The sequence below is a fragment of the Mus caroli genome, unplaced genomic scaffold (assembly GCF_978045245.1).
Source record: "Mus caroli unplaced genomic scaffold, Mus_caroli_1 scaffold_15, whole genome shotgun sequence".
Classification (NCBI taxonomy): Eukaryota; Metazoa; Chordata; class Mammalia; order Rodentia; family Muridae; genus Mus; species Mus caroli.
The window spans coordinates 73,895,855-73,909,903 of record NW_028227270.1 but is presented as its reverse complement, the minus strand read 5'-3'; the positions used below and the strand labels follow the sequence as shown (position 1 = coordinate 73,909,903).

The following is a 14,049-nucleotide window of genomic DNA, read 5'->3' as shown; positions in this document are numbered from 1 at the left end:
TAGTTGGCTCTGAAGGGTAATAGATATTTGGCGTCTGAGGTGGTTCCGCGTCGTGACAGTTCCTGCTGCCCTCCTCAGGAAGCACTTACTGGTTACATTCAGATGAGAAGACACAGTTAGGGGAAAACTGGTGGGGCTATGAGGGCGATACAGTGGGGAGTCTTAGGAAGATGACCAAGTGATCATTATCTAGCCGCAGTCTGGGAAGAGATGACATCGCTCTATCACTCTATCTATCTATCTATCTATCTATCTATCTATCTATCTATCTTCTACTTTTTTAGCTCTTACATGGCTCTAAAGGGGAGTCTGAAATCTCAAAGTCTCAAGCTTGATGTGTGCATTAATTTGAGTTTGCCCTTGGGTGATAGCTGTTTAATCATTAGTATGATGAGCACACCGAGCCTTGAATTTTATTGCCCTTTGCCCAGGAATAGCATGCCTTCCTTACTGGGAACTTATCGTTGGTTAGTGTCCCCTTAACTTATTTTGACCAAGTCATCTCTTACTACTTGGCAGGTTATTAAGGTCAGTAAGTGCTGACACATTCTGGTTACGTGAGCAGAGATCACATGGGCTTTCCTCTTTTCTGTCACCTCCAAGTTTTTCTTTCATTCTTGCTTCAATATTCTCGTATCTATTTATAAGTCATTATGATGCTCATCTTGACATTCCCATCAATGAAGAACTGTGTCTGTGGTGATGGTCCTATAAGTTATTGATGTGATTGAAAACTTCCCATCCCACAGTGACATATACAGCTGTCATAATGTTGTAACTTGACACATTACCCACATTTGTGCAACCCTGGTATAAACAAACCTGTAGCATTACCAGATGTAAACAGCATATACAATTATGTATGGTGAATAATAACAGGTTCATGATAATAAGAAACCATGTTAATGACTTATATTTATTCTACTATACCTTTCATTCGTGTTTTAGTTTGTACTTCTGGCAAGTAAAACTGTTTTCCTTTTTTTAAACAGTCTGCCTGGTTAGTTGCAGCCTCACATACCCCGTATTTACTGTGTCCCTTGGCTGCATTGGTTCTTCTTACGCTCAGCACACTGCATTCATTCATCTATTGATGTGTGCTTAGTTTGATTTCCCTTCTGGCAGTCATGAATAATGCTGCTGTGAATCAAATATTAATAATGCAAAGTTATAGAAATACCCCCTTAAGACCCCGATTTCAGTTCTTCTGGGAGCACATACTCAGGGGTGGAATTGCTGGACCACACAATCATTTATTTCTAGGATGAACTCATGGCCGTACACATCCCAAAAACATGCTGTCCCTCTGAGCTACAGCCCATCCCATTTGGGAGTTCTTGAACTTTCTTTTGAGAGATATCCTCAAGTATTTTCTTTTTTTAAAAATTAAAAAAAATTTTTATTAGGTATTTTCTTCATTTACATTTCCAATGCTATCCCAAAAGTTCCCCATACCCCCCCCCCACTCCCCTACCCACTCCCACTTCTTGGCCCTGACTTTCCCCTGTACTGAGCTCAAGTATTTTCTGAGTGAGTGGCATTGACTGTAGTGATTGTTGTGATGTACTCTATTGGCTATCTTCCTGTTACTATGGTAAACTACCGTGACCAGATGCACCTTAAGGAAGAACGAGTTTATTTTGGCTGATGGTTCCAGAGAGTTACAGTCCATAGTGGTGATGGTGGCATGGCTGCAGGTAGCCAGAGCTGTAAGCTGGCCACCCACCTTTCCTTGGCACCCCAGGAAACAGAGTAAATTAGAAGTGGGTGAAGCTAACCTCCTCAAACAGCGCCTCCTACTGGAGACCAGCTGCCCCAGTATATGAGTCTATGGGGGACATTCCTCATTCAAACCACCCAAATGGAATGTTTGTTTATAGTGCTAATTTCCTATCTTCTCCGCCAGCTTTACAAGGAGGCACCATCTGACAGCACACAATGTGACGTTTTTAAAGTAGCATTCGCACACTCAAAACGAGGAAATCGTGATTGTTAACCATCACCTCTCATGCTTAGTCTGTCTTCCCAGTGAGAATCATTTAAAATCTGCTCTCAACAATTGCCAAGAGCACAATGCTGCTATTATTATTAGCTGGAGTCACTGTGTGGTACTATTGTTTTCCAAAGCTTGCTCATCCTGTCCACCTGGAATTGACCAACAGCTCCTCATCCCCTCTCCTCCCCGTCTAGCGATCATTTCACTCCTACAGCTAGCTTACCTGATAGGAATCAGGACGACGAGGTGAGGTCAGCTTAAATTTCAGGGCTCCGGGAAGACCTTGCCAAGATCAGGTGTACTCCATCCCACAGTTCTCAGACACACTCAACTGTACTTTTAGAAATCACTGAGGGTGAGGATTTGCTCAACCAGACCCCCAAATCCACGTGTTTACCATCAGCCGTATTGGTGGTGATGACATTCCTTACTTTGGTTTTTTTTTTTTTTTTTTTTTTTTTTTTTTTCTTTTTTATCTGTAGGGATAGAGAAGGCTGAAGACAGGCAATGGACTCCGTCGATGGGCTCCAGTGTCTGACCATGACTGCGGAAAACCCACCCTCTGGAGACCTGATTCCCGCCCCGCTCGTCACTTGCAAGCTCTGCCTGTGTGAACAGTCTCTGGACAAGATGACCATGCTCCAAGAGTGCCAGTGTATCTTTTGTACACCTGTAAGTTCTCTTCAGTGTTTGTATGGTGGGAAAGTTATAAAGGGAAGAGTCACGAAAGGTCGGGGATACCTTCCTGTGGCATACCGAGTTCTCTGTAGTGTGTATGGCACCAGGGTCACGCACGCTAGGGGAGTGCTGTACCCTGACCCTTAAACTTTCGAGACAAGCTATGCCTATGTGCGCATGTAGCTCCAGCTTGCTTTTAAGTTGCCATATAGCCCAGGCTGGAGTCGACCTCAGACCCTCTTGCTCAGTCTCCCCGGGCTCTGGATGACCCACCACATCCAGAGAGATGTAACTATTGAGTGAGCAGAGCCTTTCTCTTCTGAAGATCCTCGTTCAGGATGAAAACAAAACGTTGAGCCTGTCCCAGGTTAACCAGGATCTCTAAGAAGTTCCCCTACTGCTCTGAGTGATGGGAAGAAGAGGGAAAAAAAAAGAAAAAAAAGCAGGAAATAACGCAATGAATGTTCTTTCATATCTTCTCTTCTTTTAATTCTAAAATGTGCTGACTAAGTCCTCCTCTGCATTAGGAAACAGCAGCAATGATACGGATGTTCAGGGATGAACTTGCCTCTTTTAGTGATGTTTGTTAATAATGTCTGTCCCTTTGTTACTGGTTTCCTGAAAGGATGCTTGGTTAGTATATCAAGACAGGAGTACAGAAGGGTGGGATGCCGTAGGACTGGGAGACGATAGACAACGGTACCATTTATTTATCTAGCACGTATCTGTCAGGCAGCACCTGTGTCCTGGGAACTGTTCTCAGGTACCAGGAATTTTCAGTTATAGAAACAAAACTCAGAAAAGATCTTTGCTCTGGGAGTTTATAAACCCGTGGGTTACGACCCCGCCCCCGGGTCGCATATCAGATAATGTTTACGTTATGATTCGTAACAGGAGCAAGATTTCAGCCCTGAGGTAGTAGCACAAACAATTTGTATTGTTGGGTAGTGGAGTCACCACAACATGAGAAACTGTATTAAAGGGTTGCAGCATAAAGGCTGAGAGCCAGTTGCTAAAATCCATCAAAGAGAGCTACAAAATGAACAACACAATAAACGAGAGTGTGATATAAAATTGGGGTACCAGAATTGAGAAGAAAACAATCCGATAAAGGGGAGAAGGGGTATGGATCTAGGCAAGACCCTGAGTTTTCGAAGGATTGGGAGTCATACTGATGTTACCCCGTCTTCTTCCCAGTATGTGTTGCTTTACAGAAAAGGAGGAAGCTGTACTGCCACCCCCGGGTGTCCATTTTCCTTTGGTCTTGCTTGCATTTTGAACTATCAGTAGCTATGGCCTCTCTGTCTGTTTTACTTGTTTTTGATCCTCCCTCCCCCTCCCGCCCCCCGAACACATGGATCAGAAGCAGTGTTCAGTGATAACCAGGATGGAGGTTTTTCTCTGAGGGTGCCTGGTATATAAGGGCAGGATATGAGGGTTTTTTTTTTTTTTTTTTCGGTTTTTGCTGAGCCAGTTCATAGTGCAGAATTCCCAGCTTTGTGTGTCAGTGCTGGGAAAAGAGGATCCAGCCAAAGGTTGCATTTCATCCTTACAAGAAGCTAATGTTGACACATTGTTGTTTCGGTAGATTTTAGTTTCTAATTAAAAACAGTACAACTGTTTCCCATCTCTCTGTCAGTGACTTGGGAGTTAAGAGTTTGAACGATCATTCTGTCATCTAGATTCATACTCCCTTACTGTTACAGAGGGCTCCAAAGCAGAGCCAAATGGCGTGGTGTTTCTGGTGCTCCTCCATCTTCTGGGGCTTTTTATACCCAGAAGCATTAACCTTCCCTGGCCTCCTGATACCTCATTACCTGGGATCGACCAAAATAGTAAGCTGGGCATGCGTGATTGCATTAGCGCCTGCAAATTTGCAATTAGAGTGAGACTCGCCTGAAGTACTGCTCGATGTTTTCTACTGTTAGAGCTTTATTTCTTATTTCTCTGCAAAGCATGGTAGAAAAGTGGATCTGGGCGCTAGTGAGGTGGCTCCGTGGTGACAAGCACCTGCTGCTCTTTCTGCAGAGGACTTCAGTTCTGTTCCCTGTCTTTGCCACTTTTTAGTTTTAATTTTTTTTTTATTTTTAAACCTTTCTCTTTTAGTTAATATGTATGAGTGTTTTTCTTCCATGTACGTCTGTGTACCACACGTGCACATGGTACCCAAGGAGATCAGATTCCCCAGACCTGGAGTTACAGGCAGTTACAAGCTGCCACGTGGGCCTGGATCCTCTGGAAGAGCAGCCAGTGCTCATAACCACGGAGCCACCTCTCCAGCCTCTGACTATCGATTAGCCCACAACAGGGTCTCTGCAGATCCTGCTTTAGATAGGTAAATCTGGCTCTAAATGACATCAGAGAAAGGAGTGCAGGGTATGTCACTGCCAGTAAACCGTCCCATCGGATGGTCTACTTGTGGGGATGGTTTCTTCTGTTGAACCCCATCGTTGGCTCTAATATGGAAGGAAGGTGTAGCATCAAGCAAGGGAAGCTGAGGATACAGACATGGATGCAGTCCTTACTCACATGGGTGGAAAAGGGGCAGATATGCCGGGATTACAGCAAGAGAAGCTACATCTTTTTTTCTTGTGGTCTGAAGGCTAAATATCTCAAGAAGGTCATAAATTAATAATTGACAGGATGCAAGAAGTTTCTCTCCTTTTTCCCTTTTCTTTGTTTCCATTTGTCAATAAAAATAATGGAGACATGGAAATCCATACTTCCCTTATGTCTTAGTTAGGGTTTCTATTTGCTGTGAAGAGACACCACGACCATAGTAACTCATGTAAAGGAAAGCATTTAATTGGGGCTGGCCTACCGTTCAGAGATTTAGGCCATTGTCATCAGCATAGCGGAAAGCATGGCAGCACACAGGCAGGCATAGTGCTGGAAAGGGAGCTGGGAGTTCTACATCCAAATCAGCAGGCACAGGAAGAGAGAGAGAGAGACAAAGAGACAGAGAGACAGAGAGAGACACACAGAGAGACAGAGAGAGAGACACACAGAGACACAGACACAGAGAGAGAGAGAGACAGAGACAGAGACAGAGACAGAGACAGAGACAGAGACAGACACTGGGTCTGGCTTGAGCTTCTGAAACCTCAAAGTACACACCAGGGTCATACTTCCTCCAGCAAGGCCCCGCCCACCCAACAAGGCCACGCCTACTCCAGCAAGGCCACACCTCCATAACACCTCTCCTTAAGAGTCTATGGGGGCTGCTTCATTCAAACCACCACAGCTTCTCTGGCTCTTTTCTTTCTTTCTTTCTCTCTTTCATTCTCTCTCTCTCTTTCTTTCTTTCTTTCTTTCTTTCTTTCTTTCTTTCTTTCTTTCTTTCTTTCTTTCTTTCTTTCTTTCTTAAAAAAAGGCAGAGCCTTGCTGTATTGCCTTGGCTAGCCTCGTATATAGCCCAGACTGGTCTCAAACTCCTGACAGTCCTCCTGCCTCAGCCTCCCAAGGATTAAGAGTCTAGGCATCAGCCATCACACCTGGCTCATTCACAGCTCTTGTAACTTGTTCTTTCCGATCATTCTGGACACTTTAAGTCAAGGGAAGAAAATGCCAAGAGTCAGTTTTCAAAGTGGTGGAAATTATGGGTTTGCTCTCTGGCGGGCAGGGCTGGCCTCTGGTTTACTTTGGACACCTTGCCAGCCATGAATGAAGAATAATGGGAGCACAGTTGTCGCTTGTTTTTATAACCTAGATAATTTCACCTGGAAAGAGTTGGTATGTTGGGCATGGCCTATTTACCTTCCAGATTAAAGACGGGACGCGTTGAGTGAAAAGAAAACAGAGTCCAACCATCTCCCCACCTTTTCCATTTCCCTTTTTTGGCTCGGGGTGGTCAGAATTTTTTTTTTTTTTTTACTATTCAGTTTTTGCAGCCAAATGGATTTTCCAGTGTTTAAAAAGTGAGAGAAAACATACAACTTCTTCAATCAAGCCCTTTTTTCCTTCAGGGCCTGATGGGTGACCTTTAAGAAAAGCCCCCAGATGGTCTGGAAGACATAATTCAGGAAGAACTGCCTGTGGTGTGTGTGTGTGTGTGTGTGTATGCACACGCGCACAGACACACACACACACACATATACACGGTTGGTAATGGAAACGAAGCCGAGAACCTTCGGTTCTTCTGTCCCGGGTTCTAACTGATGCCTTTATTAGGAAAGTGATGCTCTTTCCCTCCCCCATTCTTCCCTGTAGTACAGCACAGCTGTGTCAGAGAGCCCAGGCACAGCAATGGGAGAGCCAGACCCAGGCAGGCTTTGCCATCCAGTGGTGTAAGATCTGGGGCAAGTTCAAGCTGTCTGACTTCTGCTTTTGAGCAAGAGGAGTTCATAATGCCCTTTGTCAGGTAGTGTAGAAGGCATCAGAGGGAATCATAATGAAGGGGCTAGCTCATGTCCAGACCCAGGATAAGCTAGCACCACAGTTGTTCCTTCCCACATTCCACTATATAGAGAGCCACTCTGTACTTTAAACTGTGTCAGAGCAAGGAATGCTGGGGAGATGTGAGTTTGACCGTCTTCCTCATCAGCCATCTGCCATAGGTAGATAGACACACATATACGCACACACACACACTCACACATACACTGTGGCTTTTGGCTGCACTTTTAAACTTAAATCCCAAAAGTAGATCAGGAGTCACAACACAAAAACAAAAATAAAACATCAGTAAGATATTTTATTTAGTTAAGATAAGATATTCAGTTAAGGGATGGCTTAAACCTTTTTTTTTTTAAACAAAACAAAACAAAACAAAACAAAACAAAACAAAACACAATCAGGCTACCAAAGAAGTACTCAATACATACTTTTATCCTATCAAACAAGCTTAATATTTCAGCCCATGTAACTGTACAGAATATATACAGTACACAGATGTTCACAAAGCAAACACCAGGTTTAGAACAGATTCGGGAAAAAAAAAAACCATATGGCATTCACACTGATTACTGTAACTCTAAAAATGATCGTAACATTGGATGGGCAACTCTAAAGGTGAAGCAATGACCACATCTTTGGCGGACTTTTCTGGAGCCATCATTATTTGTCAGTCTGGAGGCGTTGGCTTCTTTGTTTGTTTGTTCGTTTGGTTTTTGGTTTGGTTTTCAATGGTGAAAAGACCCGGCCATTTGTAGTAAATTTTACCTAGAACTCACTGGAAGTATAAGAAACAAGGAAGCACAGCATCCTGGAACTCTTCTCTGTTCTCCTGACCACATCACCTCCAAAGCTTTGTAATCATTCATCCTCCTGTTCTGGTTCCCACATTTTTTGATTGATCCTGGATGGATGGACAGATGCATCCTGGTTCCGAGTCTAGGCTACATGAGTTCACCTCGAATAGATACCCAAGGCTGGATGAATGTTTTTCCCCAGCTTTGCTTTTGAGTAGTCAGCCATCAGCCAAATGAATTTAACTGTGCCGGGTAAAGTGACATCAGTGCGCTCTTTGTTTATGTCTGCTTTAATGATTATGTGATGGCTTTTGTATCTACTGGTTAAATCGCTGGCTTAAAATGACGGTTTTGATGTTGTTTTCCTCCTGACAACCGAGGTGGCTGCTAGGTCAGGTGGCATCTGGGGGATAAGAGTGAATAGCTATGGCATGAGAAATAGGTTAGAGATGACTCAAGAAGGCACTGGCTTCCTGGCCTTGTGATCTCATCCAGGCCCTGTGCTTGCTACTCACGTGTTCAAGGCAAGTAGTAAATAATGTGTCAGGGGAGGAAGAGAAAGGCGGAAAACCACAGTCCCAGGAGTCCGATGACTTTGTCATAGCTGTACTACCCTAGAATTGGAAGGTACCTTTGGTTGCCTGGGTTCCCCCACCCCAACAAAGAAGTCCTCTTCCTGGATGCCTGTGTGGCTTGTCACTTAAGAGAATGGCCTCAAATCTTGCCTGGGTTTCATCTAATAAGAATTTGCTGTATGAGGAATAATTCTGACTTGGTTAGAACATACTGGTGAACAATTGCATGAAAACCCACTTTTCAAACAGCCCGAGATTTAGTGCATGGTAAAAATGCTGGGTAAGTATAGAAGTCAGATAATAATGGGACTCCAAAATGCATGCACATGTAAGTCTATGTGCCGGCACATGTAGTGTGGGGGCAGGGGAGATAGTCCCGGTGAGAGGATAGAAAATGATCAGTGCCCAGTGTCTCAAATAGAGGGAGGGGAAGGAGGAAGAGTGAGACAGAGATGGACAAGTCAGAAAGTACACCTTCTTAAGAATAATTTGCTCTGCCTAACTTCCTGACTGTAGCCTAGTTCTCTTGTTTCGTGACCGCCATTATGTGCACAAGCTGTCACAGACTGAGCTGCTGCTCCTGCCACCATGCCTCTCTTTTACCTAGGATGCATAAAAACTGGCAGACTCGTGAGCCTAAACATACCCCTCCTCCCTTGAGTCATCTCAGTCACCTATTTTGTCACAGTATTGTGAAACGTAAGGAATGCAGAGGGCAAATATAACAATCCCAAGACGTGGCTTGGACGAGCCGGCCACGTCTCAGAGCTAAGGACATGTGGGTTGAACGAGGGATGGAGTCAACCAGAGGATAACATCACCAGCCAGTGCACTAGAATAACAAAGGAAGGGTTCTCTAGCAGAAGAACATGGAGACACCAGTCACCTCCTTTTGAGAGGTAGGAGCAGGTGATCTGTGTAGACACTACATGACATGAATAAAGGAACCTGGTTGTCAGCACAAAGGACATACTTCAACATAGAAGTTCTTCTTTTTCTTTTCTTTCTTCTCCTTCTTCTCCTTCCTCTTCCTCTTCCTCTTCCTCTTCCTCTTCCTCTTCCTCTTCTTCTTCTTCTTCTTCTTCTTCTTCTTCTTCTTCTTCTTCTTCTTCTTCTTCTTCTTCTTCTTCTTCTTCTTTTTTCTTTAATGTGTATGAGTACACTGTAGCTATACAGATGGTTGTGAGCCTTCATGTGGTTGTTGGGAATTGAATTTTTAGGACCTCTGCTCCCTCCAGTCAACTCCATTCGCTCAGTCCCTGCTTGCTCTGGCCCAAAGATTTATTTATTGTTATACATTAGTAAACTGTAGCTGACTTCAGACGCACCAGAAGAGAGTGTTAGATCTCATTGCGGGTGGTTGTGAGCCACCATGTGGCTGCTGGGATTTGAACTCAGGACCTTCAGAAGAGCTGTCAGTGCTCTTACCCGCTGAGCCATCTCACCAGCCCAGGACATGGGCATTCTTACCTTGACAACTGGATAAGAAGAGTAACACCTTAAGAAACCTGTTATCACTGGCCTGATGGGTAACAAAGAACAGAAACGGGACATAAAAATGAATTATATACTCCAGATGGTGAAGTTGGGGGTCTGTCATACTTCAGAAATTGAAAGGCCTGGTACTGCCCAGGCCTCCTTGCTGCTCTTCCTCGTCCTCCCCGCCCTCCTCCAGCGAGCTTGCTTTCTGCCTGTCTTCCACTCTATGCCAAACCTGTCCTCATTACTTTTCTTGAAAATAAAGCCTGGGACAGCTCTGTCTTTCCCTTGTCACTGTCCTCGTGGCACTCTGTCTAGTTTCTGCCTGTTGCTTCTCTGTAGGCTCTTGTCCAGGCACAGGCCAACTGCCAGCTACATGGTCCAGAATATTTTTCTTTGTTGCTTCCTCTTTCCCCACCCCCACAAAGCTGAACCTCCTTCTTGGGGTGCTCAGGGTCCCACAAACATCATTATCAAACAATCTGCTATACATCTTTCAGGCTCTGCCCCTTGGGAAACTTCTGCTGACCTCTCCCTTGTGGTTTGGTTGGGTCCCCACATGCTCCCACACCCTGCCTCCTTTATCTTAGGGTCTATTCCCCAAAGCTGCATCTTGTGGACCCCTAATGCCTGCGTTTTGCTCTGTGGTTCCTTCTGCACGGAGGCAGCACTAGTGCAGGGGTAGAATGGGGACAGGGGACAGGCTCAGAGAAAATGGGGAGAAATCAGTAAACTAACTTTGGTGGCTTGGTAAGAAGTTCTCCACAAGCCCCTGACTGCAGTTTTCGTGTTTGGACAGCTACCACCCTCTGCTCTGTGATCGGTAAAGACAGGGTGATCACTTAAGCCCGTGATCATGAAGAGCTAAACGTGAGCAGAGCTGTGCTTTGGAGAACTTGCAAGTTGCCAGGGGAGGGAAGTGGGAAGGATCTGGGAGGACTTGGAGTGAGGGGAAGGAACGTAATGAGAATACAGCGTATGTCAAAAAGTTTTAGTAATTTTAAAAGTGTAGTCAGAAGACACAGGACAAGAGACCTAATTAGATGCGGGATTAAACCTCAAATTCTGTAAGCATTAGTCACGAGAATTGAGGCTCAGTTCTTCATGTGGTCCGTGCGAAATGGGATGATACCAGTTTCGGAGTTTCTGTGAAAGCGCAGCGAGGGATTTCCAGACGTAAGCTCTCTTGTCACCTTCCTGTCACTAGCTCAATGCCTGAGATGATCAAGGCGACAATCCAGAGAATGCCTGCTCAGGTGCACAGCTGGTCCCAGTGCTTTTGGCTTCGTGTTTGTTACATGATCTGGATACTCATGCCGGATTCTCCAGAGGAAGGTAGTGCTCCCTGCGTTCGCATAGACAAGGCTGGATGGCTGTATTCTATTTAATCGTGGCAGGAAAGATTTTTCTGAACATTTATCAATTTGGCTTTTATTTCCCTTCCTATTACTGAGACTGTGTTCATATCTGAGAGGCTGAGAGGCACTGAGGAAGAGACTCAGGTCAGGACTCTCACGAGAGGAAGACGGAGGAGCACAGCAGTCTTGGCCGTGTGGAATAGTGAGGCATGCTTATCCTCACGGCCTGTGTCAGGTCAGTGCTGGTGCTCCGGTGCCAGCCAAGGCCTCGCAGCTCTGAGGGTAATGCTTCCTTGGAGGAACTAGAAAGATGTAAACTTGGCAAGCCCTTTTGTTTTCTCTCCTTGAGCCATGGGAGTTTTCTGTGTGTCATAGGTAGCGGCTGGGCCAGATGAGTCTCCTTTGGACTAGAGTAGGATTTGGTAAGAGATTAAGCCCCGATGGGGCAAAGGGAAAGCCTCTGAGGTCCACAGAAGACTTCTTGAGTCATCTGTGCTGGAAGCAGGTGTCCACCATGAGAGACATCTGCTCTGTTGGAATGTTCTTCCAGTCTTCAGATCTCATGGCTTCCTTGTGAAGGCTGGACCAGTTAGTTATTCCTGTCACCAAATGTAGGTATTTCTTGATCACTTGAGGTGAAGACAGAAGTGTCTGATTGCTCTCCGTTGGTGGGAACTGGAGGCGCTTCTGAGTGGAACCCGGATTTAGTTTTCCACATTGACTGTTGAGACTTACGAGGTGGCCTTCTTGTAGCCCTTTCCAGGAAAAGTAGCAGAACTGCTTTTAAGTAGTTAAGGTTCTTTAAATTAAAATTACTTCAGTGTTGTTTTATGTCATTTCCCCTTTAAGTTTCCTCCACTCGTTGCCTGGAACTAGCTAATGCCTGTTTCCGTTGTGGGTGTCTGCTCTCTGAGGTTCTTCTCAGTTACCATTGCTAAGCCACACATGCAGCAATGAAAGACATAACTGTATCTCTCAGAGTAATACTCGGGGAGATGGGGGCGGTGGGGGGGCGGGGCAGAGGTAAGGCGGGGACGGGGTCAGATGGTGGGTTCTTAGGCATGGCTGTGCCTTACCATCACCCCAGATTTAAAATCTCAGGTACCAGTTTAGCAAGGTGGCAGAAGACAAGAACAATGCAACGAGGTCAACGGTGTTTCTCCATCCTATCAAGGATTGATAGAATGGGACTGGGAAAGAAACTCCATTTCCAATAATTTCCAAAGGACTGAAAGACCAAGGAATGGATGAAACTATGTAAAACATATGCTCTGAAAAATACACATTATTGGTAAGAGAGACCAAATAAATGAAAAGGTACTGGATTGGAACACTTGATACTGTTCATGTGGCCAAGTGTTATAAACAGAAACAACTAGAACAGTCCAGAGAATCTCAGAAAAGAAAAACAAAGTCAGAGAACACACCTCCAGCTTACAGAACTCACTACAAAGCTACGATAATCAAAGCATGGTCATAATGCTTATGAGAAAGGGACTCAGAGTCCAGTGATGTGTCTGGGCGTGGCGTTGTCTTTCCTCGGATTCTGCAGAAGACAAGATCAAGGTCTTCTATCAGGGAAAGTAGATGCCAACGGTAGCTCCATGATTTGAGGAAGGTATACCACATCAACTAGATTAGGGACGATTCTTCTTCTTAGCTGAGAAGGCCTTCTGACAAGGTAGCATGGATGGAAGCTCTGGGGGGAAATGAGAAGTACAGTCCAGAACACACACACACACACACACACACACACACACACACACACGCAAATACAACATCTGTCATCCATAAATCTGGTCTTTCTACCAATCATCTATACATCTATATATTACCTATCTACCTATCATCTACCTGTGATCTGTAATCCACTAATCATCTATCATTAATATTAATGATATTGGTAATCTATCGTCTATAAATTTCTATCTACTATCTATTATCTGTCATCTATCTAGCTAACTATCATCTGCCCTGTCATTTGTGTATCTACAACAGTATTGTCTACGCCCATAGTTGTCTCTTAGGTGGGTACATTGCAAGCTTTTGCCATGTCTCTATGGCAGGGGAGAACACCTTGTGAAGAATGCTATGTCCTTTGATACAGTGTGAGCAACAGCCTTGAAAAAAAAACCCTTCCTTGAAAAATTCCATTGACATAAGTCATAGGCAGAGCTGGAAGGAACAATACAAGTCACCTGGCTCCCCATGTGTTTGGTGGCTGGACGCTTGACTACAACCTATCGGAATCCTTGTGGGCTGTGCAATGAGTTGGAAGAGGAGTCTCTGATATTATTTATGACCCTTATGGTCTTAAAGTCTTTGTCTCTACTCTGTCAAGCCATGTACATGAAAGGGAACTACACGAAAGAAACAATTCTTCCTTGCATGAGTCATCTGGGCTTTGAAATGTTGTTTTGGAAACATCCCCCTCAGACTCTGTTGGCTGATCAGAAAATTGCAAGATCTGCCTGCTGCTCAAGTGGGATGCTCTGCATCTGTGTGAGATGACACATGGCGGTAGTTTTATGTGCTGCTCTTTATGTGTAAGCTAGGTGCCAGGTTTTGTTTTATTTTTTTTTTTTCCTCCAGATTCGTTAATTGTTAACTGTGTTTGGCTTGTCTGTTATGGACATCGGTTCTTTTAAAATGCTTTCGATTCTCTGTGCTTCTCTAGCCAGAGGGAACAGTGAACGGAGGGTTTGAGGTGACATTTTTCAGCGGAAGTGAACAGAAGACCTGAATACAAGGCACTTGGAAGATGTAAGAAGCAA

At 44.6% G+C, this 14,049-nt stretch overlaps 1 protein-coding gene across 3 annotated transcripts in view; it reads left to right on the top strand.

The window, feature by feature from the left end:
• The window catches only part of Rnf144b (ring finger protein 144B), a 142,617-nt gene that overhangs the window by 98,499 nt on the left and 30,069 nt on the right, over window positions 1-14,049 (top strand). For all 3 annotated transcript variants that reach the window (XM_085831114.1, XM_029468249.2, XM_021180309.3), the window contains exon 2: window positions 2,479-2,668. In XM_085831114.1, the coding sequence (XP_085687240.1) occupies window positions 2,504-2,668 (165 nt within the window). In that variant the 5' untranslated portion in view covers window positions 2,479-2,503. The remainder of the gene's footprint in view (window positions 1-2,478; window positions 2,669-14,049) is intronic.